General features: G+C 40.3%; 1 protein-coding gene across 1 annotated transcript; it reads left to right on the top strand.

The window, feature by feature from the left end:
• Positions 1–738: 738 nt before the first annotated feature.
• On the top strand, positions 739–19,269 carry LOC309561488 (pancreatic alpha-amylase-like; the record flags this gene model as incomplete). Its single annotated transcript, XM_082265435.1, has 10 exons — positions 739–906; positions 2,629–2,775; positions 6,587–6,784; positions 8,834–9,064; positions 13,822–13,955; positions 14,663–14,785; positions 14,876–14,975; positions 15,127–15,248; positions 17,117–17,242; positions 19,042–19,269. The coding sequence occupies 10 exons, from the start codon at positions 739–741 to the stop codon at positions 19,229–19,231; spliced, it is 1,539 nt and encodes a 512-aa protein (XP_082121561.1). The 3' UTR covers positions 19,232–19,269.
• Positions 19,270–19,493: the final 224 nt, after the last annotated feature.

Genomic DNA, 19,493 nt, shown 5'->3' with positions numbered 1-19,493 from the left:
GGACCTTTTGTTGGGAGGGGGAAAGTACCGCAGGGATAAACGCCTGCGCTCCCTGCTGACGAAGCGCATGTGCCAAGATCTTACCACATTTGTCCCCATGCTCGTAGAAGATACGTTTGCATTTAGTGAGGGAGGCCTTTGCTGTAAAGAGGGTCAGAGATCGCAGTTGCTCACGGGTTTTAAAGACTTTTAAAGAGAATTCCAATAGAGAACATTGGTATATAAAACATCACCTGAACCCTGCCAGCAATGTCTTTAAGGTAAATGCCTCACATGTTTGCCACCATGTACGATTGAGTTTACTGCTACACTCCCCACAGTGAAAAAAACAGGAGAACGTTTTTTGGGAATCATTCTTACAGCTTAACCAATGCTCATCAAATGCCTCTGCCTGACAATAATGTAAAATAGTCCATATTAATAAAATATATTACTTTATAGAAGTTGTGCACCATGGGAAGGGAATGAAAGCAGCATATCTAATGCATGAACCCAGACACCCCATTATATAAGAGCATCCTTGTACCTAAAATGTAGAGTGCATGATTTATTAGGTACACAAAACATCTATAATAAGTAAGCATGTTTAAGATAACAGCACTTTCAAATGTAAGAGAATTTTATGTAACAGTGAGAAAGTTTTGTATGCATTCACCTGCCACATCTGGGAGTGGCTTTGAAGATAACTCCAGTATTTAAATTGGAAAAAAGAGAAGCCTAGTTACTGTAGAGTCCAAGATGAAGTTCCTACTGCTTTTTGTATTTGTGGGGCTTAGCTGCGCCCAATACAATACAAATTTCAGGGCTGGCAGGACTTCTATGGTCCACTTGTTTGAATGGCGCTGGGTAGATATTGCTGCAGAATGTGAGAGATACTTGGCTCCCAATGGATTTGGTGGTGTACAGGTAAGTGCAAACATCCTACCATGCCTCCTTCTTTTTGTAAGAGTTATTATACCTAGGCAATATGCAATCATAGAGCTCTGGGAGTGATTCAGCTGCATGTATGATCTTACCCACACACAGTGAGAACATAGCTTGTAATGCTGGACAATTTCCACCACTTAATATAAAGCGCTGTCCTGGGGTATAGAAAGTCTAATCAGCACCTCCAAAGGTCCTTTTGTAGGATTGTGAAAGACCTGGGGCATCCTTGGGCAGCAAGAGGAGAGGAATGTGGCCACACATAAGACAGTCCTGAATAGTGGGTTTGGCCAAATCGCATTAACAGTCGGAGGGGCTTTATGGGGCATGGGTAAAAAAAACCCTGTATGCTTGGCATATGCCACAGACCTTTTACATACAAAAGTATGCTTTAATCACTGTTCCACAAGAGAGAGTCTAACAGGCATGGACAAACCTCAGCACAATCACTAAAGCGGTATTAAAGTCCGCTTTGCTATTTTTACCTACAGGTAAGCTTATAATAATGCTCAACTGTAGGTAAAATGAATATATTCTAAACGTGCACCATTTAGAAGATATTCACTCTTTTGGCAGCTGGTGACGTCACTGGCGCATTCGCTCTGAAGAAACGGTATAACTGTGCTGTTCCTTCAGAGCACTTTGACTTGACTCCTGTGCTTGCACGTGGGATTGACATCATTGTGGCTCAGATAATGCTACATTATGTGAGTGATACTTGCCTCCCAATGGATTTGGTGGTGTACAGGTACAGTAAGTACATCCTAATCGGCTTCTATGGCTAAGTCCTTCTTTATATGAGCATACAACTGTAAAAGAGTAGTGTGTACAGCAACCTTTTGCAAAGCTTATGTAGAGCTATCAGAAATCTTCAAGCAGCTTTGTTCAAGCCTATAAAGCAGGGGTGGGCAATTATATTTTCCAAGGGGCCGCATGAGAAACTGGGACTGTTGTGGAGGACCAAACCAAAGTTTAGTGTATAGTAAAAAAAAATGTTTTGATTGAACCAGCAGCCTTAGGTGAACAACACTGAACAGGGAAGGTCCATGAGTACAAAAACATATAAAAAACAAACACCTGTCCCTAGAAATAATAGGTACAACTGCTCATTAATATTGTGCACACTCACAATCATTACAAGCAGTAGTGAAGAAATGTCCTCTGCTGGTCACAATGTTGGTGTAGGGCAGGCTGGTAATAGCAGTGAGGGAGCTGTCAGGCACAGGAGTCAATCAGCTGATTGCCATTCTGAGTGCCAAAATGTGACTAGCAGGCTTAAGGAGATAACTGGCAGAGCTGCAAGCACTGTGACTGGAAGGAGAGAGCCTGAGATCAGAACAGCAGGGGTCTCTACAGATCCTGGATTGAAGGAAAGGTGCACAGGTCCTGGGGTTTGCTGCATGAAGGCCCTAACACAGGAAGAACTTGGCCAGGTAGCAGAGTGGCGGAAGAGAATCGATAAATCTCACCTCTCTCCCTCCGGAATCAAGTTGTACCAGTTAGCTACTTTGGCTCTCTCCTTCCAGTTCTTGCAAATCTACACATGGATATCAGTCAGCACGCTTCTCTGAGTCTGTCAGCTTCGTCACTGAGGCTTGTCTAAATGGAATTTAGAAATAAATGCACACACGTGTGTGTTGTCTGTTTATTAGTAAAATTCTGAAGTCATTACATTTACTGACTATAATAACTTTTTTACTACAGATCTCCCCACCAAACGAGAATATCATTGTTAGCAATCCCTGGAGACCCTGGTATGAGAGATACCAGCCAGTCAGCTACAAACTCTGCTCCAGATCCGGTTCTGAGGCCCAGTTCAGAGACATGGTGACCAGATGTAACAACGTTGGGGTACGACTCTCATCATTTCCTTTTATGTATTGTACACACATTTTATACTGTGTGCCATGATTTTAATGTATGAATGCCAGTATAGTAATAGTCATTTACATACATGCATAACTTCCCATGACTTGCCTACCAAGTGTATTCCTATCCTTAAGAACTCTTTTTAATCCCTACGTCTTCAAAGTTTGTTTTAGATCATAGCAAAATATTTAGTGGACTACAGCCCATTTTTCTGTTTGAAGGAAAAACAACTTTCCCAACGGCATGCTGGCACACAGCTCTCTAAGGCTTTAGTCACACTTGCCCTACTTCAAAGTCACCAATTTCCAGTGTGAATTTGATCCGACTTTACACTCTCTGGCACTAGGTCGTATCAAAAGAGGCATCAAGGTAATGCAGGCACCTTTTCTAAGTTGCACCGATCTAAATGGGTGCTATTGAAAACAATGGGTTGCAACTTGTCATGGAACTTTATGTGTACAAAGTCGCATAAATGTGTGAATGATGTCTAAATGAATGTACAAACAAATATGTTTATAGATATAAATGATAACTCTACAGCACTAGTTTTCAGGGTTTTTTCATATAAATCAACATACAGTATTAATTTTTTTGTACTAAGACTTTAAAAACCACCTGCGTAGGTGAGGCCTTTTGCTGAATTTGTTTACAGAAATAAATAATATAAAATTAGCATATCTAGGGATTTCATTAGACTACTGGCCCATAAACAATATCAACATTACTTGCTATAATGGAAAGTGTTAGGGTAATGCCCAAATAAAAGGCAGAGGTGCTCACTGCTCTTCATTGGAAAAAATATTGGAAAAGATATTCAATCATTGGAAGGATCACCACTTCTGCTCTGTAAACGTAATTATTGTTTAGTTGTGTGGGATCCTCTGAATAGGAAGAAAATCTCAAACAAGTTAAACTTTGTGGTTGCTTCTGTGGTACAGCATTGGCTTGACTCTTAATTTTCTACCATTGATAACAACAGAATTGCCAACCTATTGCTTTCTTTGCAGTCAACCTTCCCAATGCTGAAGAATAAATCTTTGTTTCCTACAAATGCAAAGGTTTACCCTGTTTGCTCCATTGGGAACAAATAGTATAGTAGAGACTAGAGTAGATTTTTACATAGCTCCCCGATGTCCCTGATTTGGAGTAACAGTTCCTCTTTTAGAACAAAGCCCTGTGTCCCTCTTTCCTCCACAGTTGTCCCTCCTGTTAGTCTAATGTACACACCTCTATAGAAATGTACTATCTATCTATCTATCTATCTATCTATCTATCTATCTATCTATCTATCTATCTATCTATCTATCTATCTATCTATCTATCTATCTATCTATCTATCTATCTATCTATCTATCTATCTATCTATCTATCTATCTATCTATCTATCTATCTATCTATCTATCTATCTATCTATCTATCGTGTGTTACTGTGCTAATGCTTTCATACAACTTCTAAATGATAGCATTTGTTCATTTCAAATGCCTGTAAATAAACGTAGTGGCAAAAAAGAACTTGCGTGTTCAACCAATCACTTTTGAGCATTAAAAAGATCATAAAGGCTTTTTTAGCAACAAATATAATATACAGTACATACCTCATCTGTGAAATAGTTTACACAGAACTGCCCAGAACCTCCTTATCTGGGGTCCCCCGCTGGTACTCTTGGCTCCTCCTCTTCTCAGAGTGCCCCTATAGCAACCACTTGCTATGGGGGTACTGCTATGCGGGCTCGATCCTAAGCCAGGCTTTGTGCATCTATAGAAACATAATGTGGCTCAGCCCCACCCCTACTCCCTCCTCACAGGCTTTGACTGATAACAACAGGAGCCAATGGCTCTCACTGCTACCAACTCTCCTGTGAGAAGAGAGAGAGCATAGAAGAGCTGTTGTAGACAGGCACAGCACTGGATTGAGATCGGGCTCAAGTTAGTGTTTAAGGGGGCGCTAGGGGGAGCAAATCTTGAAAGTTTTTTTATTTTTATTTTACCTTAATGCAGAAAATGCATTAAGGTAAAAACATTTTACCTTACAACCACTTTAATTCTCTGAGTGGCAGGGGTGTGTCCTTCACCTAAATACTTTTAGCTGAGGGGTGTCCCTTTTTTCCATCTCAGAAGGTTGGGAAGTAATAACTATCTATGTTCCAGCTTTACAGTCCTGTGCTTGACTCCCATTGGTGACCTATATTTATATAGTTTGTATGATTTACCAATTTTGGTTTTCCTAAATCCCCTAAGGTTTTTTTCCCCCACAGTCCAAAGTCATACTGTTCTGGTTAAACTGACCTTAGGGTAACTTTGGTAGGAATGCTGTAGATTCCACTTGGCCAGGTAATCATTTGAATGGTATGGTATATTATAACCAGCTCCATAAAGGTATATGCTGGTATATGCTGTGTATACTGACCATGCTGCTCTTGGCACATGTTCATAATGATGCCAAGCTTCAACGCTTTTGTTTTTGTGATATGTTATGTGATTACCTGAAATCTAAAACCGAAATGCATTATTAGTGGCAGCAGGCTTAACAAAGAGCTACAGTAGAAATGTTGAGACCTCTAACAGTATGGCAGGAAAACAAGAGATGGTCAAATGCTAGTTGAGCAGCAGAGTCTTCTAACTCCCTCTTAAGATCTGATGTTAAAGTGGAAGTAAACCCTCCTATCGTTTTCAGCCAAGGAAGTTGCCATCTGGGCCTCTGTTTAATCTTCAACTGCCATGATCCTGCACATGTGATCAGTTACGACACCAGCCATTGGATGGTTTGACAGTTTGGTTGAGAGCAAAACCATGTGACCATTCCATACCATATACTCTAGTCTAGCTTTCAGACAGTTTGGTCAATATCATCTTCTTCTGATCTACCACCCCCTAACCCAGCACATGGAGTAATTCTGTGCTGACTCCATCTGACACTTCCTCCCCTGTTTTAGGTGAGTTAGCTGGTCTAATTTCACGGTCGGTCCTTCTACCCCCTTCCTATATCCTTTGACCTAACAAGGTCATCCAGCGCCCAGGGCAAGGATGCCAAACTGAGCCCCCCCTTTCCTTAGGGTTAGGGTCAAGGTGCCCCCCATCCCTGCCATAAACCATTGCGCCCAGGGCAACCAACCCTCTTGCCCACCCCTTGTCCCGGTCCTGTCGGCACGAGCCAGAAATGTAACTTTTTTGAAACTGTTAAATGAATGGATTTACTTCAGCTTTACCTGTACCCACAAATGCCTTAAGAAGGCCAGACGTAGCTAAAATAGAATAACAATTTTACTAAAAATAAGTAAAGACAATTTTGTATTATATAAATAAAGATAGTTATATGTAATGTGATGTTCAATCCAAAGTATAACTAAAGGCAAAACTTTTTTTCATAGTTTTGTATAGCGTGGAGAAAGTTTAGAACAACTGTCAATTTTTATTGCTGTTTATGTCCCCTCTCTTTTTTTCTTGCTTTTGAGTTGTCCCCAGAAAAGTAAAGGGACACAAGTTCTTGTGACCTGGGGGTCTCAAAGGAATTTTCTTAATTTGCCAGGATTTCCTCTCACTTCCTGTTAAGCTATGGGACAGGAAGTGAAGGGAAACCTCCGCTATGGGACACAGATGAAAAAAATATGAAAAAAACTTTTGCTTATAGTTCTACTTTAATTAAAAGAAATATTTTTATACAAGACAGAATATTGAAAGTGTGACATATTCCGCTTTATTCACATACATTCATTTTTAATATTGAAAAATAACGATTTTATAAAAAAAAAAAAAGATATATTAGGATATTAACTGGACATGTGTTACATTTTAGGTTTATATCTATGTTGATGCCGTCATTAACCACATGTGTGGATCAGGTGGTGGTGCCGGAACACATTCAACTTGCGGAAGCTATTTCAATGCTGGAACCGAAGAATTCTCTGGAGTACCCTATTCTAACCTGGATTTCAATGATGGCAAATGTTATACTAATAATAAAGAAATCCAGAACTATGGAGATGTTAATCAGGTACAATGTTGTGTTTTCCCTGATATTGTAAAGGATATAAGCTGTTTTATTTTGTAATTTAAAACACTTTTCCACACCTTGAAATCTTTTAAATGAGCATTTTCTTGCCTTAGAAAAAAGGTATGGTATTCCGTAGAAGAATGGCTTAGCAATTGTTGGAGATTCCTACAATTGGTTGCTTGGTAAGAAAGCTATTCACTCTTGGCAGCATTTTGAACTGACTACAATTTTCTTTAAGCTGCTTGCTTATCCAATGTAGATTATGATGCCCAGGTCACAGCATTGATTTGTAGTATACAAATATGTTCTTTATCCAGCACCAGCAGCAACCTAGCAGGCATCTACAAAACTTTGTAGAAATGGATTAAGGAGATTTGTAAAAGCTCAAAAAAGACAGATATGCCCTATTCAAACAATAATTTAACCAATACCTGTTTAAAGTATAGTTCATGAGCTGTGATACAGTGACAAATGTTTTATTCTACATAGACATTTATGTTTCGGACTTGATAACACATACCTGACCTAAGCCAGATGAACAGCTATCCATATTGGTAAAAACAAAACAGTGTTTATTTTCCAAAAGGCAAAAAAAAAAAAAAAAAAACAGCTTTCTTCAGCCTAAAACAACCAAAACAATTCAGAAACTTCTCGTATACAAAACAAAACTTTGGCTCGCCAGCATACAATTTTCCCCCCAGCAGGGTTTAGAGTCCCTGGCTACTTCAGGCTTTCAGAAAGGTCACAAAGTACAGAAAGCATATCAGCCAATCAACAATCCTCTCACAACTTTGTCCTGTTCCACACCTCATCTCATAGACACCTGCTGACAACTTCCTGCCCTTTTCAGCCCTCTCGTACAGGCGGGTTAACCCTTTCAGGGCTATAGTAACTATAGTCAGGGTTGGAGGCCTTTCCAACCCAAAATCCCTCCAAGCCTCCAAATACCGGGTCCCATATAAGGACTTAACAATCCTGGTGAAACTGCAAGTCAGTCTTCCCTTTTTATCATATTACCCTGTAACTCATCACCCTGAATAGGTGAGAATCCCTTAAAACTTCATCATGTAATATGTCCTTCAGAAGACCAAAACCCAAACAAATGAGACACATACATCACAGCCAAGACCCATACCTATATACTGTGTGTATATATATATATATATATATATATATATATATATATATATACATATACAGGGCTTTTTTTCAGCAGGAACGCGGGGGAACGCAGTTCCGGCACCTCCAGCACTGCATGTATGTGATAGCAAGAGGTGTACTGGAGGGTCTATTGATGCTGGCTGCTGGGGGATCTATTGTCACTGGTAGGGATCTGTTTTTGTGTAGGGGTCTATTGTTTATGGTGGGGATCTTTTGTTGCTGGGTTTTATGTAGTTAGTAGGGATCTACTATAGAGGGAAAGGTATATTATTGCTGGCTCCTGGAGTGTCTATTGATGCTGTCTGCTGGGAAATCTGTTGTTGCCGCTGGGGTTCTAAATGTTGCTGGGGGGTGGTATTTTGTTGTGGGTGGTCCATTGTTGCTGTTTGTGTGTATGAGGGGTGTCTACTGTTGTGTGGGGGATCTATTGTTGCTTAGAGGGACCTATTGTTGTTGGGGTGGGGTCCATTGTTGCTGGGGGAGCCTATTGTTGTGTGAGGGTTCTATTGTTGCTGGTCCCAGGGGATCTATTTTACTGCTTTTCTTGTTATTAGACAAGAACAAATTCCATACAAATTATTTAGCACCACAAAATAATTTTTGGGGCAGTATTGGGAGGTGGGTAAGGGTGGAACCGAGAAACGGTGCTTGGAGGTGGGTAGGGCACAGAGACAAGGGGGGACTCAGAAGGAGGGAGTTCCTGCACCTATTTTCTGAGAAAAAAAGCCCTGTATATATATATATATATATATATATATATATATACATACACACATATATATATATATATATATTTTTTTTTTTTTTTTATAGTTTTTTTTTTTATAATTATTTTTGTTATAGACTTGATTACATTTATTTAACTTCACATCTATACCACAACTACAGGTGAGAAACTGCAGACTTGTGGGCCTCTTGGACTTGGCACTGGAGAAGGAATATGTCCGTGGAAAAATTGCTGCCTTCCTAAATAACCTTATCAGCATTGGTGTAGCTGGCTTCAGACTGGATGCTTCCAAACATATGTGGCCTGGAGACGTTTCTAACATTATCAGCAGATTGAGCAACCTGAACACTAAGTGGTTCCCAAGTGGCAGCCGTCCTTTAATCTTCCAGGAGGTATGAATGTATCTGTTGTTTAACAATATAATGATATATGCTTCTTAGGGTAATGGCTTAGGTGTTTTTTTTTTTTTTTTTAATACATTGTGAATAATTTGTACAAGTAAATATATGAGGGAACTGGTGTTTGTCTCTAAATTATGAGTATCTCAGGATTCAAGGAGTACAAAGGGCTAACATTGTTTAAGAGACCATTAACACATGAAATTATTAATAACTCAGAGCAATCAATCTATAGCAACTGAATTCAGCAAATTGTTAAGTAAACAAGGCAACTGACAAGGAGGTTATTAAATATTATCATTTACCAAATATATCTGTCCAGTTCCCAATTACCATATAACAAAAAGAGCTTATACTTGGGGGTCTTTTTATATAAAACATTTGCTGTCCATATGACAGAAACATTTGTGCAAGCTGAACAGAATTTTCCCTTACTTTTTCTAATAGATTAATTCCTGTATCATCAACTCCATCTAGTGGCCAAAATGCAGTATATTTTCTCATTAAGGGATTTCAGAAAACAATATTGCATTTTGGCCATTAGTTGGAGTTGATGACACAGGAATGAATCTATTAAAAAAACATAGGGTGGAGTTTCATTCAGATTGCACAAATATTTCTGACATTCGTGCAGAGAATGTTTTATAAATAGAACCATTTGTGTATTCACTTTTGTAATATTTGTCACAGACACACATATCTTCAAATTTTGAATAATATAATCCTTCTTCATTTAAATAGAATAGGAAATCAATTCTAGCAGAATAAAAAAATATCCTACATTAAAGTGTATGTTACCTTTAAACATTTCTTTGTTTCTACAAGTGCTTGTCTATATATGTCTTTTTCATAGTAGTCTATTACTGTTTTATTTATTCTATTCCAAAGAATTACCTGGTTGATCCTGACAGTCCTCTTTCTTCCCTTTTGCAAACTGACCATGAAAAGCACAGAAGCAGATCCATGCTTGCATGGTCAGTTTGCATCCCAGGCAGGGCCGGTGCTACCACTAGGCAAACTAGGCAGCCTCCTAGGGCGCAGCCATGGCCAGTGCCACATTCCTCTCCTGTCACCTCCTCATCCCCGATGGATGTCACCTCTAGAGAGGCGGGCAGTGTGTACAGGAAGGGGGGTGTAGGGTTAAAGGGGTGCAGTGTGTATAGGAAGGGGGTGTAGGGTTAAAGGGGATGTAGCATTAAAGGGAGGCAGTGTGTGCAGGAAGGGGGTGTAGCGTTAAAGGGGGGAAGTGTGTGCAGGGAGGGGGGGCAGTGTGTACAGGAAGGGAGGTGTAGGAATAAAGAGTGCAGTGTATACAGGAAGGGCAGTGTAGGGTTACAGGGGGGGGGGCATTATGTGCAGAAAGGGGGGCAATGTGTACAGTGTTTTTTGGGGGGTGCAAGTAGCTAGTCTTGCCTAGGGCGCAAAATAGTCTAGCACCGGCCCTGATCCCAGGGCTTTTTTTTGGGAAGTACAGGATGCCAAGACAACAAACAGCATACCTGTATCTTCCATGGTCAGATTAGCTTGCCATGCCCCCTGGCAATCAGCCTGTTTTCTGTAATGCAGTGCCACTCTTATGTAGCGCAGTGAGCTATGAGTGACATAGCGAACTACCCAAAAGCTTTCAGAGCTAACCTGCCCCCCCGGATAGCTAGGAGAGGATAGGAAGGAATGCTGTGTAGTCACATAACTGCACATTAAAAGCTAAAAAACATTAAAAGATAGTATTTTTTATAAAAGTAGTTGCTAGTCGATAAAATTAACTTCATCATCATGTGTCAATGCATCAATTATATAAATAAATCTCAGTGTTATAAAGTGCCAGTGCTCTATCATAATCAAAAAAGAGTCCAGCAAATAAGACACTCCACCACTGATCATAATACTATCAACAGTGCTATAAAAAAACGTCAACATTAATGTTGAAAAAAAAAAAGTACTAAGTATTATTCCAACGTTTACAGTGCTGTAAAAGTACCCATAATGAATGTCTGTAATATCCAAAGCAAATGCAATGTCCAGTTATGAACATAAGATGGATCAGTGGCTCTCATAGATCTTTGAAGGTAGAAAGAGAGCTCCATACTACTGAGGCAGCCTCTCTTTTCTGGTCCCTGAGGAAGGTGTTGAGAGAAATTATCTGACCGACGAAGGTCTGAGGAGTGACTGATGGGGTGTCATAGTCTTTATGATCGTTCGGCTATCCTACCCTTTAGTACAGTTTCCTACATATATTAATATCTTGGAATGCCTACAGTTTGCATTCTGGCAACCTGTATATTATTGTTCAGTATGAAATTACAGTTAGAATGAATACAAATATGAAGGGTATCGGGTGGCTATTGGTACCTCCCATTATAGTGGTGTCTGGGCTTTAAATGCTGCTAATAAATTGATACAGGTAACTATGTCCTTATTCTAGCGGTAATATTCTTGATGCAGGGGTTATGAAATATACTGAAGTGTTTATTCTCCAGGAAGGAATAGACAGAAATGTTTATTCGCCAACTACTCCAGCTATACTATTTATGATGGGTGTATTGCCTGTTCAAATCAGCTAAGAGGATGTCTGTTTGCTTTCCTAATTACTTAAAATTAGACTGAAGGTTTATGTTGGCTATTAGAGAAATGGGCCATACACACTATAAGATTTTCTGAAGACTTTTCCTTCAGACTTACCAAACCAGATAATATGAGGTCAAACCTAAACACTTTCAATTTGTATGCAATCAGGCAGGCCTTTGCACTACATAGAAAAGGTAAATCTGAAGGAAAAAGTCTTCAGAAAATCTTATAGTGTGCATGGCCCATAAGACTAAGATGTCTATTGTGCTAATTTCTGTCATGGGGGTTTAGGAGAACTAACTGGAGGGATCTGTTTGTCATGCTTTGTTTTGATGTTAGTTGATTTGGTTAAGAGGTTCTGCTTTGTCTATCAACATGCTAAAGAGGTTGTGATTATAGGAGATGCATGTCTTGGGATTATGTAAAAGGGAATCACTGCTGTTATGTGTCCCTATTCTACAAAATGTGAAGGCTGACTTAGGCATTCTGAGCAACATGGCTGCTCTGGGCCCTCTCACAAAGCTTTTTGGGGTGCACAGTGCGCAATATTATCACAGTATATACTAGCCGGCTCCACTGCTCTGGTGCGAACTAAGCTCTTCTGCGGGATAATGCACGTGCCTATGGTCTTGCCCTGACGTGTTTTGTCAAAAGACATTTTCAGGGGATGGTAAATCTCTTACAATAATAACAGTGTAATTTCGTTCAGCTTGCACGAATACTTTTGACACTCTGAACAATTAAAGCACATGTTAAAGAAAAAAAAAAAACATGTGCAGTACATATACGCAAAACATGCACTATTCCCCATTATTTAGAAGCACAGCGGTGGTACAGTGACTCGGTGGTTAGCACTTCTGTCTAGCAGCACTTTCTCCGGTTTCCTTCCATTCTCCAAGGACATGCTGGCAGCTTATTTGGCTCCTCTAAACTGTCTCTAGTGTGTGCATGTATGAATTTGAGCTAGAGACCTTCAATTGGAAGCTTCTTGAGGGCAGGGACTGATGTGAAAATACATTATGTTTGTAAAATGCTGCATCATTTTTTGGTGCTATTTAAATATATAAATCTTTATCCCGTTAAAGACCCTGCAAGTACAGAAAAATAAACAATGATCTGGCAGAAATGCAGACAGCTCCTGTTCTGCTTCAGCAATCAAAGCACTGAAAGTGGGATCTAACTGATCCAGGTGTGGTGAAATAGCTTAACTTACAGTCTGGTACACTGATGGTAAACCTTGGCACCCCAGATGTTTTGGTATTACATTTCCCATGATGCTCCTGTACTCTGCAGTGTAGTTGAGCATCATGGGAAATGTAGTTCCAAAACATCTGGGGTGCCAAGGTTTGCCATCACTGGTCTAGTAGCTTGGCAGACAAGGACTTAATCCAAATGACATCCTGCAGATCAAAGAAAGCTTTAATTGAAAACTGTGCAGATCTTCACAAATGAACAGCAGATAGGTCACAAAAATCATAGTGTCTAGCTCCAGCAGAATACAGCATGTGTGATGAATGGAGACTAAAGAATGAAGAATAAGAAGGGTGGAACTAACTACATAGAGCAGGGATTACAGCCATGCTACTCAGACCCAACTACTCTCTGGTCTACACAACATAAAGACTAATCATTCTGTAGCCCAACATAACAACTAGAAGGGCTCTTTAAAGTGGAACTTTACTCTAGCATTCCACATTGATTATTTTTACTCATCAGGCTGCTATCTGTAGAAAATAGATAGGAACGTTTACTTATTTTAAACTTGTTTTTACATTACTTCAGTTACTTTTGGTTTCCTGCCTAGGCAAATTATGTCATACATCCCAAAAGTCTTTAGGAGGGTAGGAGAGGAGCTAACCACACTCTCCTTCATGCATGCTTGAGGGCAGATGGATTCTAGGAAGTAAATGCTACATGAACCATTTACCCTTACTCAAAATGGCCACAGCCAAAAATGCTAGGGGTGTTTTTCAAAGTGATTTCTCATAAAATAAAGCATAGAAAGCATAGAGTGTGACACTTTATTTAATATCTTCAAAAATATCTACTTAAAACCAATCTACTTTTTCTCTGTCACTGGCAGGATTTTTGGTCTTTTCATTTTCATTTATGACCTGACATGACATGAATATTGAAACAATGTGATCATTGACATGACGTAAATTAAGTTTTTGTGTTTCTAATAGGTTATTGATCTGGGTGGGGAAGCAATTTCAGCTAGTGAATACTATGGAATTGGCCGTGTGACTGAGTTCAAATATGGAGCCAAGCTTGGTAATGTGGTTCGCAAATGGAACGGAGAAAAGCTGGCATACCTAAAGTGAGTACAAACACATCTTCTTGGGCTGCACAGTGGTCTAGTGTTTAGCACTCCTGCCTTGCAGCACTGAGGTCCCCAGTTTGAGTCCTGGCCAGGAACTTATCTGCATGTAGTTTGCATGTTCTCTCTGTGCTTGTGTGGGTTTCCTCTCGCACTTCAAGACACGCTGGTAGGTTAATTGACTCATGTCTAAAATTGTCCCTAGTATTATGTTCTCCTCAGTGTAGTAAAAGGTTATTTTTTGGTGAACATGAACTGTATAAAGGGATTTACCTATCACTATTATCTATAAATACATAAGTGGTCCATATAGTGAACTTGGTGTTGAGTTATTCACTTTAAGGTCATCACAGGGGACAAGGGGGCACTCTTTACATCTAAAGGAAAGAAGATTTAATCATCAAATATGTAAAGGTTTCTTCACACTAAGAGCAGTGAAAATGTGGAATAAACACACTTAAGAGCTGGGTCTGGCCAGCTCAGTAGATTGCTTTAAAAAAGACCTGGGTTATTTCCTAAATGTACATAATATAACTAGATACTAACATTTATAGGTAAAGTTGATCCAAGGAATATATGTGGGTAGAGGATTCTGTATAAGGGATTGTATGATTTTTTCCCCCCTTCTATTGATTGAACTAGATGGACTTGCGCCTTTTTTCAAACTGACTAACTATATGTACTATATGTACTATTTTGCCCTATAGGAACTGGGGTGAAGGATGGGGTTTCATGCCTTCCAACAGAGCCCTGGTGTTTGTTGACAACCATGATAACCAGAGAGGACACGGTGCTGGAGGTGCTTCCATCCTTACCTTCTGGGAAGCTCGGTAAGGATTTACTGTAAACACAAATACAAAAAATTATTAATACATGGTTTCATATGCACAAAAAACTTATTTTATATCTATTTTTTACAGCCTGTACAAAATTGGTGTTGCCTTTATGTTGGCACATCCCTATGGTGTCACACGTGTCATGTCCAGTTTTCGTTGGACAAGAAACTTTGTCAATGGAAAGGTAATGAACATTTTCAAGAACACAAATTCTTGTGATCCTTCTTTCCCTGCTTCAAATCATCCTATCATTTTACGTTCTCATGTAGTGTCAAACAGAAAATAGAAACAACTACTGTATATACTACACCTGACTGGTTCTTTTTACTCTCCAGGATGTCAATGACTGGATTGGACCTCCAAGCAACTCTGATGGATCAACTAAGGCAGTTACTATTAATGCTGACACAACTTGTGGCAATGATTGGGTCTGTGAGCACAGATGGCGCCAGATTAAGTGAGTTAAAAGAGAAACAATGGAATGTAAAAAAACAAACATACATACTCTCCTAGATTGCGAGCATCGATCGGTTTGATGTGGCAGCTATCCTCCACTGGTTCTACACCTAGAAGTGAGTGATCAAAGACTCTTAGTCACTGGCTCTGTGCTCTGCCCCTTCAGTGCTCACTGAAGCCCTGGGCTATGGAGGGGGTGGGAACGGCTGGCAAAGGCTCTCAGCTGCACGCTGAGAAGCTGAGCCAGCTACCGGTCAGGCATCTGGGCATAACCGGACATTATTATTGGGATTCCTGCAGAGCCTGGACTGGCTCTGTGACATAAGCCAACAGCTTACTTTAGTCCATTGTCACCTAAATCTGGGTCACAGTATTGCAGACCTAAGGGCAATCCTGTGACCCACAGGAGAAGTAAGAGCTTTGGCCATTCCTCTACTTTAAAATAAATGTAGTGTTATATTTTAGCCATGCACTGTAGGATTGTACTACCCCACAAACAACCACCCTGATTCCACCCACATCATAACCATCTGATCACTCATGATAAATAAGAAAGCCAGAAAACTAAAATGTGGAAAATGATGGTAGCAGCCCCTTTATTTGGGTTTAAAACAGAATATGATAACCTTTATACTAGTCCTTACTCTTTTACTAGACCTTACTTTTAGACACACAAACCAATACCTCCAATAAAACTTTAACCAAACCACCTGCTCAGTCTTTCAGGACTTGAGCACCAAGTAACTGTACCAATCATTAGGTACCACCATAAACACTGCCCACCCACAAATGTGAGGTGGAAATAGCCCAATGAAGCTGGGAGGGAGGGGAGATGCCAGCTTTATTGAACATTCAGACTGTTGTACTAGACCACAGATATTTAAACCTAAAAAGGAAAACACTTCACCCTCATTGGTTGTTAATTTAAGTTTGATTTCAGTGTCTAATAATTATTTAACTGCCCAGGATCAAAGGAGTGAGGATCTACTAGCAACTGTTTTCTGTGACTTCTTATCAGGAAACAGAATGTGTGGTGGGGTGAAGGAGCCATAAGGCCTGAAAAGATAAAAAGAGAAAACCAGCAGAAAGATTCTGTAACTTTTATTGTACTAATTGAATTAAAGTTGTTAACCCTGAAGACAGTAAAGGAAGAAAAAGTAGGGATTGATTGTAGGGGGGGGGGGGGGGGAGATATTTGGTTGGTCCCATGTCTCCAGCATTACATTTAGTTTAGATTCAGAACTCCAAGCTAACAGATTAAAGGTGTATATTAAGGATGTTTTCCAGCTGGGGGAAAAAAAAATATCAAAACTCAGCCGCTACAAATACTCTAGCTGCTGACTTTTAATATATAGACATTTACCTGTACAGGAAGCCCTTGATGTCAGCACCCCAGTCGGTTTTTGGATTGGCTGCCGGGTGGTGCCGCCGCCATTAGTTCTAAGGAAAACTGGCAGTGAAGCCTTTCGGCTTCACAGCCGGTTCCCTACTGTGCATGCGCAAAACGCGCTGCACTTTCTAATTAGCCCGTTGGCGGGGGAAGGAGGAGGGGGTCAGAATTTCTGAAGGACGGCGCAGCGGATCTGTCTCCTGGAAGTGGGAAAAGGTACCTGTCAAAAACAGGTACCCGTTCCCCCCTCCCCCCAAAAAGTGCATTTGGCACTAAGGGGGGGGGGGGGGGGAGAGAAAGCAGATGAGCGGAAATTACACTTTTGGGTGGAACTCCGCTTTAACATGCACATTGGAAAATAAATCCAACATCTCACAGATTATTATAATATATACATCTACATTTCTGAGAAATGTATCCATGAAGTACATTTCTATGTATAGTACCTTATATTACCAATTTTTTTCTTTTGCTTTTAGGAACATGGTAATCTTCCGTAACACAGTTGATGGTCAAGCATTTACTAACTGGTGGGACAATGCAGGAAATCAAATTGCTTTTGGCCGTGGCAATAGGGGATTCATTGTTTTTAATAATGAGACTTGGTAAGTGATTTTAATATTATTTACAAATAGCAGTTTTCGAACAAGTAGTTTTGAGGTTCAGCAGGGACTGACTTTGCTTCATCTTCAGACTTCTGCCATTCCCCTTGTCATACTGTATTTAGACAGGCAAAGGCATTATCTGCAATGGTGTCCCAATGGATAATACTGGGCTTGTGTGCTGTTTAATTTCTCTGCCACTGTTAGGACTTGTGTGCTGTTTAATTTTTCTGCCACTATTAGGTTGCCACTGTTAGGTGAACATAAAATACAGGTATAGAATAGTCTATTGCAAGAAAACAGTCAAACAGAAGATATATTTACAGGCACGTGTGATAATGATGCAAACAGCTATGTTTAGCTTCAGAATTTACCATTTTTATGCATAATCTTAAAGTTATATTTTTGGTGGACATTGGAGAGGTAAACTACCTAAATTTTATCTTGTATCTTGTGTATATTGTGAAAAGTATTGAGATGCCTGCCTTTACACACACATGAACTTTAATGGCATCCCAGTCTTAATCCGTAGGGTTAAATATTGAGTTGGCCCACCCTTTGCAGCTATAACAGCTTTAATTCTTCTTGGAAGGCTGTCCACAAGGTTTAGGAGTGTGTCTATGAAAATGTTTGACCATTCTTCCAGAAGCGCATTTGTGAGGTCAGGCACTGATGTTGGATGAGTAGGCCTGGCTCACAGTGTCCGCTCTAATTCATCCCAAAGTTGTTCTATCTGGTTGAGGTCAAGACTCAAGGCCGTGCAGGCCAGTCAAGTTACTCCACCCCAATCTTGCTCATCCATGTCTTTATGGACCTTGCTTTGTGCACTGGTCAAATCATTTGGTGGAGGGGGGGATTATGGTGTGGGGTTGTTTGTCAGGGGTTGGGCTTGGCCCCTTAGTTCCAGTGAAGGGAACACTTAAGGCGTCAGCATACCAAGACATTTTGGACAATTTCATGCTCCCTTCCTGTTCCAACATGACTGCGCACCAGTGCACAATACAAGGTCCATAAAGACATGGATGAGCGAGTTTTTGGGGGAGAAACCTGACTGGCCTGTACACAGTCCTGACCTCAACCTGATAGAACACCTTTGGGATGAATTAGAGTGAAGACTGCGAGTTAGGCTTTTCGTACAAAATCAGTTCCTGATCTCACAAATGCACTTCTGGAAGAATGGTCAACATTCCCATAGACACACTACTAAACCTTGTGGACAGCCTTCCCAGAAGAGTTGAAGCTGTTATAGCCGCAAAGGGTGGGCCAACTCAATATTGAACCCTATGGACTAAGACCAATAGGAGGTAGTGAAAGATGGAAGCAATGAACTAACCAGTTTGGAATTCACCAAGGTCGAAGGTAGCTTGCAAAATTCCAAAGTGACTGGAAACAGAACAAGGATCTATGGCAGTGAGATCTCACCAAAGAGATAAAAAAAACCCAGTGGGTGACAATACCCAGGTTAAGCCTAGTTTTTTTCTCTTTTGTTCAACCCAGCAGGGCTGTCAGGTACTAACTATCTGACATTGGTACAGCGATCTCCCCTGCTGTCTATTGTGTTCTGACAGGGAGACTGCCAGAACATTCCAGGCAGCCATTGGCTGAGAGCGCTGAACAGGCAGACATTTTTGAGTCATACCCCTCTGTCAGAAGCTGACCGAATGCCTGGCTTCTGTTGGGCTTATTGCAGTACACATGAGCCGAATGTCGACCGGTTTCTATTGAACCGCCTGACATTTGGTCTGTGTGTACTAGACTTTACCTATATCTTATATAATTTAATCATTGCCTTATCCTTGCAGGAATATGGATGTTACTCTGAACACAGGGCTTCCTGCTGGCACATACTGTGATGTAATCTCTGGACAGAAAGAAGGCACCCGCTGTACTGGTGTACAGATCACCGTGAGCAGCAATGGCTCTGCCCGCTTCACAATCAGCGGCTCAGCTGCAGATCCATTTATTGCCATTCATGTGAATGCTAAGCTGTAATTGTTACCATTTCCCCTAGCACCAATAAAGATATTCAGACAGTGACTGATATCCTTGGCATTTTTTACTTGTGAAACAAGATTGTCTGGTTAGGCAATAGCAAACAAAAACCAAAAAATTAGAACGCATGTATTCTGTATACAAAACCCCAAATAATTTTGGCTATAAATACATTTTAATTTCAAATACATAGTGAGAATACATTTAAAATGTGTGTTGAAGACCAACTTCTGGCCTGATAACCAGATTATTTACATCAACA

Source organism: Pelophylax lessonae (genome assembly GCF_965119305.1).
Source record: "Pelophylax lessonae genome assembly, chromosome: 8".
NCBI lineage: Eukaryota > Metazoa > Chordata > Amphibia > Anura > Ranidae > Pelophylax > Pelophylax lessonae.
The sequence above is the reverse complement of the archived record's forward strand: the minus strand, read 5'-3'. Positions and strand labels throughout refer to the sequence as shown.